Source organism: Cucurbita pepo, chromosome 5 (genome assembly GCF_057944985.1).
Source record: "Cucurbita pepo subsp. pepo isolate OVF chromosome 5, ASM5794498v1, whole genome shotgun sequence".
In the NCBI taxonomy this organism is placed as follows: domain Eukaryota; kingdom Viridiplantae; phylum Streptophyta; class Magnoliopsida; order Cucurbitales; family Cucurbitaceae; genus Cucurbita; species Cucurbita pepo.
This window is the reverse complement of record NC_141802.1, coordinates 18800698-18818363: the sequence shown is the minus strand read 5'-3', so window position 1 is coordinate 18818363 and position 17666 is coordinate 18800698. Positions and strand designations below refer to the sequence as shown.

At 36.9% G+C, this 17666-nt stretch overlaps 3 protein-coding genes across 3 annotated transcripts; 2 read left to right on the top strand and 1 right to left on the bottom strand.

Annotated features, from left to right (window-relative positions):
* Nucleotides 1-2237: 2237 nt before the first annotated feature.
* LOC111794626 (transcription factor MYB63) lies at nt 2238-4872 on the top strand. Its single transcript, XM_023676707.2, has 3 exons — nt 2238-2524; nt 3585-3714; nt 4015-4872. The coding sequence occupies exons 1-3, from the start codon at nt 2386-2388 to the stop codon at nt 4715-4717; spliced, it is 972 nt and encodes a 323-aa protein (XP_023532475.1). The 5' UTR covers nt 2238-2385; the 3' UTR covers nt 4718-4872.
* Nucleotides 4873-5115: 243 nt separating this feature from the next.
* On the bottom strand, nt 5116-13372 carry LOC111794622 (uncharacterized). Its single transcript, XM_087123896.1, has 12 exons — nt 13048-13372; nt 11468-12919; nt 11228-11265; nt 10463-10638; nt 9143-9203; nt 8958-9056; nt 7956-8050; nt 7663-7776; nt 7074-7141; nt 6145-6255; nt 5567-5798; nt 5116-5377 (listed from the first exon to the last, which is right to left on the bottom strand). The coding sequence occupies exons 2-12, from the start codon at nt 12814-12816 to the stop codon at nt 5267-5269; spliced, it is 2454 nt and encodes an 817-aa protein (XP_086980022.1). The 5' UTR covers nt 12817-12919; nt 13048-13372; the 3' UTR covers nt 5116-5266.
* Nucleotides 13373-13693: 321 nt separating this feature from the next.
* On the top strand, nt 13694-17479 carry LOC111794623 (protein SUPPRESSOR OF GENE SILENCING 3). The gene is made up of 6 exons (XM_087123894.1): nt 13694-13870; nt 14540-15582; nt 15730-16027; nt 16171-16415; nt 16660-16820; nt 16949-17479. Exons 2-6 carry the CDS (start codon nt 14551-14553, stop codon nt 17187-17189), a joined length of 1977 nt encoding a protein of 658 aa, XP_086980020.1. The 5' UTR covers nt 13694-13870; nt 14540-14550; the 3' UTR covers nt 17190-17479.
* Nucleotides 17480-17666: the final 187 nt, after the last annotated feature.

The window sequence follows — 17666 nt, the reverse complement described above, 5'->3', positions numbered from 1 at the left end:
AGGTACGGTCAAAGCCTGTGAATTATGGGGGAGAATGTTGGTTTTAATTTGATGTTTCATTATATATATATAAGGTTTGATTAAAGATGCTCCGATGAAGAATGCTTTTGTATAGATAAATCTGAAATGGATTGTAAGCAACAATTTATAGTTGGGAGAAAAAATTGGTGAAGCATGAATCAATACAATAAATCATGTGAAGTGTAGATATTGGACCAAATAGTCAACTCCAAGTACAAAAGTGTTGTACCCATTTACAAAACCCACAAAATCAACTAAATTACCAAAATTATTTATTCGAACTTAGGGTGGGGAAGTATTGTATTCATTTACTGAGATACACAAACAGAACAGAAGAGAACATCCTTGTTGTTGTTGTTTGAAAATGTTTGTATTAGGAAGTGAAAAGGAAACAAGATTTTGTTGGGATATACAAACAGAACATAACATTGTGATGTAATGGTTTCATCACTTTTAGTGTTAGCAAATGGTTTGACTCAGTTTATTTGAAGTTGTTTGGTTTAGATTAGGAGTTTAAAAGTCTATGTTTGGACTTGGCGGTGGTGGTGGTGTTTGGTAGCCTTTAAAAGTCGTAATGGTTAGTGAAGTTTCACTAACCCACAACAAAATTTTAGAAATCACACACTCACTTATACTTTACATTATTATTATTAGCATTATTGAGATTAATTAATAGTTGAATATGTAAGACAGAGTCATTGAATATACTAAACAAACAAACATCACACACACATAGTAAGTGGTTGGAATGGTTGTGTTTGAGTGGACCAAGTGCTTCACCCTTTACTTCCATTTCATCTTCTCTTTTTCATTCTAACCTTATCTAATTTTTTTGTACTTTCCATTCAATCCTACCCGCTTGGTTGGGTTACCAAATCCAATATTTTCATACGAATGAACTAAGCACGCATTTGAGTTAGTATGAACTAAGCATGCATTCGAGCTAATATGAACATTGCTAAAAACATGCGAAGAAACCAAATGAACCTTATTCTTTTATTCTAATTTTGATATGTATTCACATTAATAGTTGAATTAGTGTTGAATTAATTGCATAATATTTTTAAAGAAATAAAGAAAAGAAAGGTGAAAAGTTAATTTAGAAAATAGAGAATAAAATAGTAGGAAAAATCCAATAACGAAGGAGTGTTTTGTTTGTAGTGTTTAATATTAAATTGGTAGTAATTAGTTTCCCAAATACACCATTTTACTTTATCCCTAAAAAATATGAATGTTTTTTTGTTGGGTTCAATTTAAGATGCTCTCTTTTCCTTGCTAACTTGCTCAACCTTTTTACATCTTTTCAAACCCATTATTATTATTATTATTATTTATTCATTAATAAATAGCAGTTTTTATTAAAATAAATTTGAATAGGAAAGGAAAGGAAAGCTGATAAAAATGATTTAATCAAAATTGAATATGAATGGAAAAGGTAAATGAGCAAAAATACTGATTTAATGGGTTTGCTTACATAATAATTATTTGGCATTCAAATAGAAACAAAGAAAAGAAAAAAAAAAAGAAAAAAAAAATCCCATTCCAGCCCAGAGACTCATAGGATGTGGTAATTGCCAATTATATAAACATCATTTTTAAATGCATTTAATCAAGTGTGCGATATCAAATCACAATTTATGTTTGGTATCCGATGGATCCCTTCAACCTCTCCTGTTGATGGTGATCATCTTAGGTTTCACACTTACCTTCCTGAAATTGACCTCACCCAATCCCAACCAATTTTATTTTTATTTTTACTACCTGCGTTAATTTCACATTATAGAAATGACTCTAATTCAAATGTGGTGTCTAATGTTACACTAGTTACGCCAAATAAAAAAAATTATCCAAGGAACATATAGTTTAGTAAATGATCTCACAAATTCAAACAAAGTCGAGCGGTACCTTCATTTTTTTCTAAAGTCTCGTCAACTTCGTAGACTACATCTATGTTATATAATTCATTAAACACATCAAAAAGTTATTATTGTTTTAAAAAAAAAAAACATGTTATGGAAGGGTAAAGCTGAGGTGGAATTTGATGGAATATTGAATTTAAATAAAATATTTGGGTAATATTAAATATAATTAATTTAGAGTAAAGAAAAAAAGGAAAAGGAAAGAAAAACAGGTCCTTGATTTTTCTTCTATTTATTGCATTGGGGTTCCCTATCCCTAGTTATGAGATGAGCCTTTTGCTGTCCATTTTCCCTCTGATTTCTCTCTCTCTCTCTCAGTCTGGAAATTTGTATATATATATATATATATATATATATATATATATATAAGAAGTATATGTATATGTAAAGAGAAAAAATCATCATCATCATCGGTGGTGTTGGTGTTGGTGTTGTTGAAGAAGAAATGGGGAAAGGAAGAGCTCCATGTTGTGATAAGAACGAAGTGAAGAGAGGGCCATGGAGCCCTGCTGAAGATTTCAGGCTCATCACTTTCATTCAAAACCATGGCCATGATAATTGGAGAGCTCTTCCTAAGCAAGCAGGTACATACACACATCTCTCTCTCTCTCTCTCTCTCTCTCTCTCTCTCTCTCTCTCCGCCGTCCCCGCCGCCGCCCCCCCACCTCTTCCATCACCGTTTCTGGATCTGGGTTTCGCTTATTTTCCAAATTCATGCTATTTCTTTCCATAATAAGCGTCCAAAATGAGTATTATTCAAAAATTTAATAGTTGCATGCATTGCCATTTGTTGTTTCCAATGCCCTCCACAAAAGAATCAAATCAAATCAAATGAAATAAAAATATACGTTATACTTTCATTTGCTTTTTTTTGTTTCTCATCTTTTAACCAACACTAATTTCCAAACCAAGTTTGAAACGTTTTGTTTTTTAATAAATTAGTTGCCCAAATTTCAAGCCTCCAACACTCATTTTCTGCTAATTTCTTCCTTAATTGTTCCTTTCCTCTTAATTACATATCTCATTTCTAATTCTTTACCAACATTATCTCTTCACATTTATACCCATTTTCATTTTCATTTTCATTTACATTCCTTCCATACATGGAAATTATATTTCCTTCTTTTTCTTTTTTTAGGATTCCCATTCATTGCACTTAACCACACCCTATAACCTCACTCCCCATACTCAAATCATCCCATCATAATACCCTTATCAATTAACATACTCAAATCATCCCATCATAATACCCTTATCAATTAATCTCCCTTCGCTTCGCCTTATCAACCTAGTTTAGTTAGTTCAACCATCTTTTTCTCCATCCAAATCTCTTATTAAAAAAAGATATTTTTCACCTACCAATCTCAAATGGATTACCATCTCTTACCAAACTAAAAATTGAAAGAGGAAGTTAGGGATTCAAACTCTTCGACTGAGTCCATCAAATTCAACCAACCAACAGCCTTTGTATACAATATGTGTATAGAATATGACAGTGACCACTTTTCCCACGTAATGACGTTGGCTATATGAATATTCACAAACAAAAGTGCCCACCAAATCAACCATATTCTTATTATGGTTCATTTAGGATGTTGAATGATATTCAATTAATCCTTCTTTTGCTATGTTTTTCCTTAATAGGATTGTTAAGGTGCGGAAAAAGTTGTCGCTTAAGATGGATCAATTACCTTCGACCAGATGTGAAGCGAGGAAACTTTACACAAGATGAAGAGGAGACCATAATCAAGCTGCATAAAACTTGGGGAAACAAGTACGACTCTTATTTACTTCATCTTATCTTCTTAGAGTAAATGATGAATTAGGAGTTTTTAATACTAATTAAAATCGTGATAATATCTTTGATTCACTCCTAGTCTACTTCACTGCTAGGTTAATTAAATCATATAAAGTTGTCTTTAAAAGGATTATATCTTTGCTTTTTATGTATTTTAAAAAGTTTATAATATGAGAGATCCTTACCATTTGGTAAATTTGTGTGAAGATTCTTTTAATAATAAAATAAAATTCGTTCATGGATTTAATAGAATTGGAAATATGCATGTTATTGCAGGTGGTCTAAAATTGCATCTCGATTGCCTGGGAGAACAGATAATGAGATAAAGAACGTTTGGAATACACATTTAAAGAAGAGATTACCGCCAACGAGCAAAGTTTCGGACAGCTCCGAAGACGAACCAAAAGAATCTCGAACAACTTCATCTTCGTCCTCCTCCAGCGTACTCTTCCCCAATGAAAATCAAAACTTAGAGACAGAACCACTGAACAAGAGCAACCCCATTAACGACAACCTGGTTTGCTCGAAACAACAAACCACCAGTGCTTCCATTTCATCGAACTCAATTTCAAGTAGCCAAGTTGAGGGATGTTGGCCCCAAAACGGCGTTGATTCTGGAGGGGAAGTGAAAGAGAAGAAAGAGAATGATGATGATGAGGAGGAAATGGGATCGAAGTCCAACAACATGGGAATCAAAATCCCATTGGAATCGGACATAGAATTTTGGGACATGTTAGATTTAGACAACATACATTTATTCGAATCGGACGAGGTGAATCCAAGTTATTGTGAAGGTTCAAACTTCGTCGTACAAAAGAACCGAGAATTCGAAAACGACGAGTGGTTTAAGTATCTAGAGAATGAGTTGGGATTGAACCGGCCACCGGAAGCCGATGATATAACGGCCACGGAGAAGTTTTCAGTGGACGTGGACCCTTGCATGGCTTATTTTGCAGAAGGGTTCACACGACAACTTTAGAGAAAAAAAAAAAAAAAAAAAAAAAAAAGAAATTGACTTAGCATTTGTTACTTTGAATATTTGGAGGTAGTGGGTGATACAGAAATGCACACAATATTGACATCAAAGGGATTGGGATTGGATTTGGGTTTAAATATACACCAAAAACTAATTAATTGCTTCCTTGATATCATTTGGTTGAAATCTCACCACAAACACCTATTCATTCCCCTATTTTACTCCTAGTAAGAGACTAAAATGAGAAAATAACTTGTATAAACGATCCAATGGCGCTAGTTCGAAAAAAGAAAAAAGTTGTCCATGGTACCCCTATAAAAAATGACTCGAAGAATGAAAAGAAATGACGACAAACGTTCAACCAGAGATGGCAATGGGACAAGACCGGGCAATAACAAAGATGATCAAAGACTCCAGTTTTCCACATCCAATATGATATATCAACTAATAAAAATTCAGTATATTGTAATGGCAGCTCATCCTACTCTGAAATATAATATGATTAAGAAGTACATATTCCCATACATCTAGTTCAAAGACATAAAAATGCAACTAATTCATAGACAAGAAATGCACACGAGCAAGTAGATATTCTTTTCCAGCTATCCAAACGCCAGTCTGTGACCACTGTACATCTTCCCAGTCCAGATTATCCTCAAGTACCTAAAACCAATAACCCAAATGTTGAAACCCCCTCATAATTCAATCTCATGCTCTTCTTTCTTACCACATTTTTACGCCAACAAAAGGAAAGAGCAAATGCCTTAACTCAACTACGCCACAATGTAATGATCTTAATAAATGATGAATGTGTAGCAAAAATGGGATTGAGAGAAAGCTGGAGAAAAGTACCTCCACGTGTTCGGAAGGCAGTGGAATCCCGATAGAACGCATAACCTTCTGGGGCAGTGGCATCTTACATCGAGACCACCGAAACACATCAATCAAGGTATTATCATTATCGGTTCTTTCACCATTTGAGCAGTGCACAAAGTGGTTCTGAGATTTCTCGGCATCAGCTTCATGCCCCTGAGATGCTACAATGGTTTTCACCATTTTCTCTCCAGAAAAGCAGAGTTCATACCTTCACACAGTAGTTTTTCGGACAAATTAAAACTTGCATAAAGTATTTCACTAATCATTTTCTTTATCTATTGACTGATATTCCAAGATAACTATCTGATCTTACTACATTTGGTTATAAGCTCGACTAATCTCACAAGACAACCGTCTAACCCTACTACATTTGATTGTTAAGTAGCATATAAAATATTATGAAATCTAGGTAGGTGGCCACCCTAAATTGAGCTGATTCCTATGCCAACCACGATTGTTGCATTTCACACCTCATAAAAATGAATAACTTGTGCATAGTTGCTTATGAGTGGGTTATGAGGTAAGGAAAACATTATGGGCGGGACTTTATATACCTGCATGCATGCGTTTCTAGATACAAAACTTCTCCCTTCTTCAATCGCGCAGATGTATAGAGTGGCTTCTTTAGACCTTTATCCGCAACAATACTTATGCTGTATTTAATCCTGGAGATAAATGTCAATGGAACATTAAAGACGAATATTTTGAAAGTTTATAGGGTAATCCAGGGGCAAAGTGAATCCTGTCTACGTTATGTAACCTAAGATATCACATGATGCAAGATTCAAAGATGGTTATGTTATGTAATGTTCAAGAAACATAGAACATCATACCATGCAAGAAGTACGTCATGACAATGCCATTAACTGCCAAAAAGATCTCAAAGGCAAGACACTAACGTATTTTACTATCTTGTTTTTGGATAAACATGGGGTCCAAACCATCTTATGGTTATATGCTACTTGACTAATCTCTTGTGACGTTTGTTTAATCTACAGCATTTGAAAAAGATCCAACTGTTTACTACTTGCCCTAGCTTTTCGACCACTAGAATCTCCAAGTGATAGATGTAGTTACCAAATCAACGAAATAAAGTTGTAAAAGAGCTTTAATACGAATATCACCAATTTCCTAAGTTTGAGCCTTGTCTTAAGGTAAGGCAAAAACAAGAAAAGTCTTTTTAAGAACATTGATAATAAATGGATACAGTTAAGGAGTTCTGAAGATTCATTGATCACACTGGCTGGGAGAGGAAATATCACATATCTCAGCAATATGGGGTGTATATGCATTCCAACAAACTACAAATATATTTTATTGGGTTGGATCTAGTGAAAATAATAAATAAATAAATAAAATATATGCCTCAACGCAAGGAGACATGCATAAAAGCCAAGGTAAACAGACCTAAAGCTATTTTTTAAGATAGTATTTTGGCAAAACCCTGCAGGGGCAGTATTAAAAGGCGAGATTTGAAGAATACCATGGCTCATTGCAAAGGTTGTACTGAATTGTAACTTCTCTTACAAATCTCTGTTGACGCAACGCATTCTGAAAAACATAGCATAACATGGTAAATCACTGTTATTTCATTTAAAACAAAACCAGAAAATAATGAAAATGAAAAATCAAAGCAATGACAAATGTTTATGTTATTCATTTGAAGTCCCTAATAAAACATTCAATTTTGAAGATTTTAAATGAGATATGAGAATAGGTAGAATGTACTATGAAATAGACAGTAAGCAGGACATCGTAAAAATAAAACTACAATGTAAAAAACAGATGTAGAGCAGGACAGCCAAAGTTCTATTTCACCGTTTACTAGCAGCCAGTTTTTTTTTATTTCTGTTTTTATAATCAAATCAAGGGTTACATCATATTCATATCTTTGAAGAGTCTTCAACATATATAAATTTTTATTCATTTTCTAAAAACAGGAAGCAATCTTTACTGTAGTGATCAGGAAAATAATTTTATTATTGCATATCATCAGACTGAAAGATGAACTTTTAGAACCCCAAAAGTGAACTTAAAAGGACAAGCGGTTAAATATTATGTCAAGTCATTACAGAAGCTGCGGCCCTTGTAGTCATTGTCCGCTCGACAGCCACAGGAGCAAGGGTGGGCTCAACTGCAGATGTATGTGTAAGACACGGCTCCAGGTCAATGGTTCCACCTCCTCTCTGGAGAAAGAAAAAAAAAAAAAAAAAAAAGAACAAGGTTGATAGAAGCCTTATAATACAAGGATCAATGTGTTGCAATTGGGTCTAAAATAAAATAAAATGAAGCAATTGATAACTCATTCTGTCCTAAACCATTCAGGGTTGAAAACCTATATCAAAAAATTTAAAAGCTTCATTACCTTCACAATGCAGCATCTCTCAACACAATAGCTACAACCAATAGCAGCTCCCCAAGCTCGAGATCGAACATTATTTCGAAGAGTAGAAACGTAACCTATCACAAATTAGATGTAAAATTAACTAATAAAGAATATTAACCTCAAAATTGATGGGGAAAAAAAACAAGAATTTATGCATTAAAAAGAAAAGTAATCCGAGTAAAAAGATATGGAAAAGAGTACATATAAAAACTAATGTTCTCAACAATATAAATAAGGACTACGTTAAAATGTTTGATCTATGTAAAGAGTTCGGTAGACTATCATTGGATGAGAATGAGAATAACACGGGTGAGTCATCGTCATTGTCTTTGTCTTCGTCTTGACAGATTTTTTTAATACACTCATTCTTATACAATTTCATCTTCATTGACCGTACTTCTGTCTGGTGTTGATAGAATTTCTATGATGGTACTCTTTCATTTCTTTTGAGGTCATCATGCGCTAGAAAATATGGAGTTTATATTACCCTCCTCAAGACATCGTTTTTTTACACTTATGTACCAAGATTGCTCTTCCTTTACTGCCAACGAAATGAAAGTTCGGCTTTCACGAGCTTCTTATGTGTGTGTTGGACTATTATGATAGGGTCAGTTTCCTACATTTGATCAAGAAGAGTAATTTCTTTAAGGAGTTAGTTTCTTTTTGTAGAAACACAACCAAAAGCCTCTTAGTTCCATTTGTTGGAAGACCTCTTTTAGCTCTTTGAGTTTATTAATGAATCCATTTTCGGGCCATCCATGGAGGGGCATGTTATTCCACCAATATAAGCTAATGGGAGAGATTTTCTATAAGCTCTAACGGAGCATGTGTCAAAGGATTACTTTGGAATTTGCTTTTCATTAATACACTGAGAAGTGTATGCTTCTAAAAGATATAAAGCTACTATGACACTACGTGATGGATGAAACCCATCATAAAATATAGCCATCTACTAAACAAGATAAAAATAAACAAACTTACAATCTTGTGGAGGTAAAACTCTGATGGTTGCACGCAACTCCTGGATAGCAGGTGGAGGAGGAGAAGCTGTTGGACGACAGTAACCTGTATGCATGAGAACTAGAACACAAAATAGAACAACAACGTGTGATATGCATAGATCCACATCAATTCAATGAACTAGAAAATAGTGAGACACTACATACCAGCAACAAGATCTGAATCGTATGTGTACACATCTGTTCCCCACAGCTGTCCACCCCTGACCTGCACACATTACTTAAAGACCTTAATAGTTTTTTTCTCTCTCTCTCTCTCTCTCTCTTTTTTTTTTTTTTTTTTTTTTCCCTTCTCCTGCGTTTTGGAAATAGAAGTGGCATCTAATAGTATTTAAAGTACCAGCGAAGAAGAAATAAAACAAGTTCCAAGTTAAGAGAAACAAATTATAAGCAAAAAGGAAAAGGAAGATTTTGCTCCTTTTTTTTTAATTTAATGAGAAACAATGAAAGAGCCAAAGGGAAAATAAACTAAACAGCCTTAAGGATGAGGAGACTGGAGCCAAAAAGGAGGAATTAGACAAAAGGCCTCCAATCTAAGTTGATCAACAGAAGAGGTGAGTTAGAAAAGGAATTGTGAAGGGCACTCCATTTTGACGTAGTATGCTTGAAGTTGTCTCAAAGATTGGACCAAAACACTTTGAATCTTCCTTTGAACCACCAGTCGTGGAGTAATTCAATAAGGCAATCTTCTATAATCCCTTCGGAAGACACCATGCAATATCCAAACTATTGAGGATAAAATTTGGGTATTTACAAGCGAACAGGCAGATGACTATTGAGGATAAGATTTGTGTTTACTTCCCAAGTATGAATGAGATACTTTAATTCCTTATTGGTAGCCTTCTTGAGTAGGAGAAGCTTTCGGTTTTGTAGGTCTAATCCAAAGGTCCCATCCCCATGATGTGTTTGGAAACATTTTCTAAAAATGGGATACTCCTCTTCTCCTTCTACTTCTGGACTCCCATTAGAGGATGGTTACTGATCTTTGCCCAATATTTCCTCCTAGTCTTCGTTTGTCTCCCCAAATATGTGTTTGGACACTTCTTCTACATTGTTAAAAAATAGCTGGTTTACCAACCAAAACCAAATGGTCAGTTTTTTATGCTGATTTTGTTCTAAAACTAACACCAACCAACCAATGTGCTACCTTTCCTCTTTTTTTTGGAAAAGCTACCCTTCTTTGTTGGTCTACTTGAAAAGTCAGGTTTTTATTCCCCCACCCCCCAAAAAACGCTGTTTGGCGTTTTTCTACTTCGTTCTTTTTCTTTGCTCTTTTTTCTTTTTTCTCTTTTGTGAGGGTGGGTAGGGGGAAAGGGTGCATGGATGTTATAAAGGGACACTGCACTCATTCACCATAGATGGTTTAAGACAGACAGGCAGTGCTCCTAACTTCCTTTATGACAAAAAAAAAAAAAAAAAAAAAAAAGAAAGAAGAAGAAGAAGAAGAAGAAGAAATATGCCTTTTACCTGCCTATTGGTAGCCGTAACATGTTCAGCTGGTATACGAATTTCTAGGGTGGGGACATTTTGTGGGCTTTCACCGTTCTTATCTATCTGGGATTGTTCATGTTCCTTCCACAACTTTATTAGTTCTTGCATGCACTCGCCAACTTTATAAACCACAGACGAGACTTCAGGTTTTCCTGAAAAAAGGTTTTGCATTTATACAGGCAATAAGATCTAGTAGATATGACATTCTTATCTCAAAAATTTTACTAGTCAATATCAAGCATCATGCATCAGACACAGAGAACTATCAAGACAAGATGGGTTTCATGAAGCTGCTTTTTTCCCCCTTAAAGATAAATAATGCCATGTTTCTGTTTTTCTCTTCGGAAACAAAGCCATAAATCTGTTTTTTATAATACATAAAATGCACTTAGGTGCAATTATATCTATGAGAAGAGAAGTTGTTTCTTGTTCAAAAAAACATCAAAGAAATGTGTTTCTAATTTTCTTTTTTTTAAAAAAAATCCTTATTCACAAATAGGACCTGTACTTCCATCTCTTATCGTTCCTCAAGAGTTGTTAAGAACTGCTCTAAATCGAAAATGGAAGAGCAATAAGTCCAAGTTAAAAAGGTATTTCTACGTCAAACAGATGATAAAGAATGATAAACAAGTAGACTGCAAAGCTTATGGAGAGAGACTGCAAACTAGAATAATATATTTCGCAAAAGCTATCCACGAAGTAGCATGATTGCAGCAGTCACAGTTGAGAAGAATGTTACACCAAGTGGGACAGAATAATAAGACAGCATACCTTGTAATCTGCAAGATACAGGAAGAGGATCAGGACGTGGCTCAATAGTCAATCATTCTTAAATTAAAAAAGAAATATTTCTTCGCATCACATTAAGGATAGCAAAAAAGTTTAAAAGCATTTTTCTGAACCAAGATTAGCAGTACTTTGAAGAACATAGGTTAGTCAGCAAGGAAAAATTAAAGCTGAACATAAAATCATACGACATACCCTTCATTATCTTGAGCACGAGACCTAAACCGAGGTTCTCTATTTGCTACTTGAGGGCTTCCCCTTGAACGTTGCATCCTCCTCCGATGCTGAACGCCATAATTATAAACTTCTCTCTCTCTGTCTACAGTCCCTTCAACATCTGCACATCCCTCATCTGACTCTTTTTCATGACATCTACTACGCTTTTCTGGTCGATCCCCTTCAATGTCTGTATCCCTCTCTTTCTTCCTGTCTCTACCCTCTCTATCAGCATTTTTCCAGTTATCAAAATCCTTTAACTTTTTCTGATCTGGAATCGGATTGTCCTGCTCTAACATTCTCGCAGACACTTCACCTGACTCCTTTTCAAGGTGTGAAGTCTCCTTATCCATTCCATTCCATGATTCTCTCTTCTGATGGTCCTTATCCCTTTCACGAGGCCTTTCCTTGTCTTTTGAGGTATCTTTCCGGTCCCTCTCCCACCTTTCTGCATCTCTCTCTTCCTTAGACAAGTCTTTGGGCTCAACATTGTTGTTTGTTGCTTGAGTACTGCTCCTATGATCATTTCTTTCCTTATCTTTGTCTCCCCAATCCCGCTGCTTTGTATCTTTCCTTTTTCTGTCCTTCTCCTTAAATTTATCCTCACCTTTTGAATCTATTTTGTTCTCGCCAACAGCCTCCCTTGTTTCAACATAATCTTTCTCATCAGTAGTCGGGGCTTCTTTTACAGCCTCGGCTGCACTCTGTGAACTGGTGCGTGAAACATGCCAGGATTCCGTGCTTCCAACTGGAGCTTCAGGATATCTCTTCCCCCTGTGATAATCTTTTGATTCTTTCCAGTTCAAGTGACCGGCCGCTGATCCATAAATCTCTTTTTCTGACTTCAAGTCACCCTTGTAATCGTTATAACTATCTCTATCATATTTCATTTCCTTAATATCCTCCAATCTGCTTTCATATCTCATTTCCTTCTCCAACTTCACAGCTTGAGAATCCCTCCTTTCATCACCAAACAGCTCTCGAGCCTCCACTCTTGAATCTCGGTTCTCAAACCTGTTATCCCCACCGTCCTTGGAGTCCCGCAGCTCCAGCCTGCTTTCCGAAGCAACAGAATGATCTACATGAGGATCATTAGAGGACGAGGGCATTCGAAAAATCGAGTGCAGGGGGGATCTTCTATCTCCATCCCGGGATTCACTGCGGGGAAGCTTCGACATTGGGGTGTCCTGACCCATCTCAAAGGAAGGGCGATACTGCATTGGAATTGAAGAAGAGAGCTTGCGATAAGGGCTGGAATCATCGTGGGGATATTTGGAAGATGAAGAGTGCCCCCCATCGTCGTGGGACCTCTTCGGAGCACCACTCATACCGACGAGTCAGTGAGTAATGAAGGTCAGCGGAATTAATCAAACAAACAGCAGCAGCGAAACAAGAACGTTTCTAAAAATCAACCCAGTTGCCCAAATTATCCTGCTTGAGAGTATAAAGATCGAAGGTTTTACAAAATCCAAACAAATTCGACAGAGAGAATCATCGTAAACAGATAGCAAGCAAATAAGAGACAGAAATAGATTGGACAAAAGAAGAAAAGACGTTACCTCGGATTCCAATTGATGCACAAACTGAAAGGGAAAATTAAATCCCTAATGAAGATTTGGCTCGCGGAACATGGAGTGATGCTATTAGGCTTTGCATCGTGGTGGGTGTGTTAGAGTGGGGTGTGTGTTGAAATATGCATAACAAAAAAAAGGGTTGGGAGTATAGAGAGAAGTGAGGGAAAACGGGGGACTCTGAATTTGTCGACCGTCGATGAAAGTTCAGAGAGACGGCGACACTCACAGCGGCTGAAGATGGGGGACTCTGAATTTCTCGACCGTCGATGCCTTCCAAAGACGCAATGATCAACTGCGCGCGTGTTTCTCAGTCGATGGGATGACTATTTTTAACAATAATTCGTTTTTTTTAAGAAATTAAGATAAATTTTGAAATTCGATTAAAATTTAAATATTTTACTAAACAAAATTGAGTGGAAGTGCGAGAAAAAAAAATTTAAAAAATAAAAAAAATGATTATTTTATTAAACTCGGGGAAGTTTAAAAAGAAAAAGAAAAAGGAAAAGGAAAAGGAGAAAAGGCATATTAAACATATAGACTTAGACACTTAGCCACGAAGGATTAAACTGCATTCGACAATTATTTGGAGTCCGAAGCCGTACGAATGATACGAGTTTAGAAGGGGTTGTTGTCCGCGTTGCGCACAGTTCACTCTCGCGGGTCACTGGCAGTCACTAGCTTCGCTTTTCTTTGCTCAATTTCTGGGGACTCACTCGCCAAGCGCCATCCACGGCCATCTTTCTTTCCAATTCCACTTTTCCGGCGTTGGAAGTAATCTGCTTCCGGCAACAATTTCCAAGATAATACAGTACTCTCTCTCTCTCTCTCTCTCTCTCTCTCTCGTGAAATGGCTGAGTTTTTCTCCCTTGTCTTTTTTTTTCTTTGTTCCTGTAAACTTGTGTGGTTTCTAGGGCATTTCATCGTTGAAAAGGGTTTCTTCAGAGTCTAGTCTTTTTTTATCAAATTTTGTTCCCCTCGTGTGAAGTTCATTTCTTTGTTTTGGTGTTTAAGAACCTGAGGCTATAGAGAGCAAAATCTATTATGTAGTGGAAGTTTGTACGTGCTTTGTTCTGAAAATCTATTCCGAGCTGCATGCTTTTAATCGGATCATCTTTGCCTTTTGCTTTGTTTGTTCATTGCTCTACCCTCGTTTTAAGGCTCTGTCAACGGATTACCTCTTCGTGTTCATCATAGCCCTGCAAATCTGAATTGCGTTTTGATCCGACACTCATTACTCCAATTTGTTAACTCTAAAACCCTTGTCCCTCTACCGTTTTATAGCACCAGAACGTGTTCGGGTTTCGGATGTTTTTTGTTCGTTTTTTTAATGTCTGATTTGATATCTGATTCGTCTTATCATGGCTGGAGGAGTTATTCTGGAACTTCAGCCAAGGATCGTGTAGTTTCTAATGCGTATTTTGCTGTCACTACTTATATCAATTTTTATCTGATTGAGTTCTTTATATATAATGAACAGGTTGCATAAAAATGAGTTCGACCAGAGGGCGTGGTAAGTCTTTTAATTCTGGCACCAACAATGAGAAGACACCTAAGGCGAGCAATGTATCTGAAATTTCTACAACACCCCTAGACCATTTGAGTCAGGGTGTAGCGGACGTTAGCCTGGATTCTGGACACGCAGATGGTGATTGGGAAGTTTATGCCAAAAAGTCAAGGAACAAAGCTGGGACCAATGCAACTAAACAATGGGGTGCCCAGTATTTTAGTCCTAAATTACCAGAGATGGCTCAAACGTCAGGCACACATAATGGTGGTGGACGAGGAAAGGTGTCTAGTAAGAATTGGCAACCTCAATACCCTGATACAAGGAAAATAGGACGGGGTAATGCTTGGTCACAATCCAGGGCTTCGGAGAGCAATTATGTAGCTCCACAATCTGTAATTCGCCCTCCCCTGGAGCATGGCTGGAATTGGCAATCTAGGGCTGGTTCCAGTCAAACTAAGGTCTCGGTAGACGCCCAACATAAAGTTGATTTTATCTCAAACTCATATCCAAGTGACGAGAACGAAGAATCTGACAATGCTGAGGATAATGACAATGATTCTGATGATCTGGAGGATAGTGACGATGATCTCTTAAGTGATGACTTTGATTCTGATGCAAGTCAAAAGAGCTATGAAACACGAAAGAAGATTAGATGGTTTAAGAAATTCTTTGAGATTTTGGATAGTTTGACTGTTGATGAGATTAATGAACCTGCAAGGCAGTGGCACTGTCCAGCATGCCAAGGAGGCCCTGGTGCCATTGACTGGTATCGTGGCCTGCAACCCTTGATGGCACATGCCAAAACGAAAGGATCTAAAAGGGTGAAGCTGCACAGAGAGCTAGCAGAACTGTTGGATGAGGAGTTGCGGCGTAAAGGAGCATCTATAGTTCCTGCAGGTGAGCTATTTGGTAAATGGAAAGGTCTGAAAGATGAGGAGAAAGATCACGAGATAGTGTGGCCTCCTATGGTTATTATTATGAACACAAAGCTTGAGCAGGATGTAAATGAGAAGGTATGTCTTCAAATCAGCTGCTAGAGAGGACAGATTGATGAATTATGTTTGTATTTTTGTAATGTATTTGTAGTCTTGTACGCATATTTGATATCTGTTAGAGTTGATGGTCATTCATTTTTCACTTTCCCGTTCGGATGATTGCAGTGGATTGGCATGGGAAACCCGGAACTTCTTGATTACTTCAGTCCATATGATCCTAAGAAGGCACGGCACTCATATGGTCCCCAGGGGCATCGTGGGATGAGTGCTCTGATATTTGAGCCCTCAGCAAGGGGTTATTTAAATGCTGAGCGCCTGCACAAGCATTTCATTGAGCAAGGAACCGATAGAGATGCTTGGGATTCTAGAAGGAGGACTTTGTTTTATCCAGGTGGGAAGCGCCAACTTTATGGTTTTATGGCTATAAAAGATGACCTCGACACTTTTAACCAGCACATGCAAGGTTTCATCCCTCTCTCATCTTTGTTTTGTTGGTCTGTCTAGGAAACTTCGTGCCCTCTAGCATGTTTTCCATTTCAAGAATGTGCTATTACGATTGCAATGTGAACTTTTGTTTTCTTTGTGATCTTGAAAAACATTAAATAGGAAAATCTAAGATGAAGTTTGAAATGAAATCGTACCAAGAGATGGTCGTAGATCAGATTAAGCAAATGAGCGAGGACAACCAGCAGCTTACCTGGTTGAAGTACAAGGTCGTAAAAGAAAGAAGTAAGTCTAAGGCCTACGAAGAATCTTTGGATAAAGTATGTGAAAAGCTTCGGAAGACCACTGAAGAAAACAGAATTGTTAGACAGAGAACCCTAATGCAACACGAAGAGGATAAAGAAGAGGTATGCCTTTTCTACTGAGCTCTTAAAATAGAATTCAGAACAGGGTCGTTCCCCATGTTAATGATAGGCCAACCAGAACATGTTGTGGTAAATCTTCTTCATCCCTCCCCCCACTAAAACAAGCATTCACGTAAACACTATCAGAATTCGCAACCCCCGTAATGTGCATATTTTAAAAGACTACCGGCTATTTGCATGTTTGTTCTCATTGACTTCTGATTTTTTCCTTTCCCTGCTGATGAAGATGCAATTGCAAGAACAATTTTTCAAAGAACAAATGGAGCTATTGCATAAAACAAGGGAAGAAACAGAAGAGAATTTTGAAAGAATGCAGCAGGAGGAACGCGAGAAGGTGAAGAAACAAACGAATGCAAGCCAATCGACTACCGATGAATATAGAAGCAGGTAATAGAGAGATTATCTGTGGCAAGTGATTCACACAATCCTGAATATTGGGAAAGCTATGCTATGACCAAGAGAAAAAACTGTAGCAAGTTTGTTTAGTTGATTAGTGTTTTACTTGTTCTGCTCAGGGCGAAGGAGGTTGCGAAGTTTATAAAGTTTCAAGAGAAGGAGATGGAAGATTTCGTAGCAGAAAGGGAGGAGCTGATCAAAGTTCATGAAGAAAAGATGGCAGCAATGAAACGGAGACATTGGGACGAAGAAGTGGAGGTGGAGAAAGAGTTCAATGCGGAACTAACTCGGCTGATGGAGAAGTATTCCCCTCAAAATTCTAAAGATGCAGCAGAAGTGCAGGAGGGTATGGTGAAGTGAAGGTAAGGTAAGGAAGTGGTTTGCTTACAGGGATGATAATAGATAGTAAGTAGTCTGCAACTAGAACAGTATCTACTAGGGGAGCAGTATCTACTAGGGGAGAGTTGCGAGATCCATTTTCCTCTCCTTACAACTTTTCTTAACGCTTTTCTCATATCAGTATGAGATGGATAGATTACCAAGAACACTTGAACCCCTGGCGTTTTGGTTCATCTTCTACCGTGGTATCTTGTATATGCTAATAGCGTAGAAGTATGTTGGTGGATATTTGATTTGAATATTTCTGGTAACGCTCATGTGATGTTAGATGCAAAAATGGGTTTTTTATTCGAAAATTATTTTCGACAATTACTTTTTTATCCACTTATAAGTAAAATTGTCTGAAGTTGACTTGTCTTATACTTTTAAATTTGTAACAATTTAGTAATTAAACTTTTAATAAATTTAATCCCTATTATTGTTATGATTTAAGAAGTC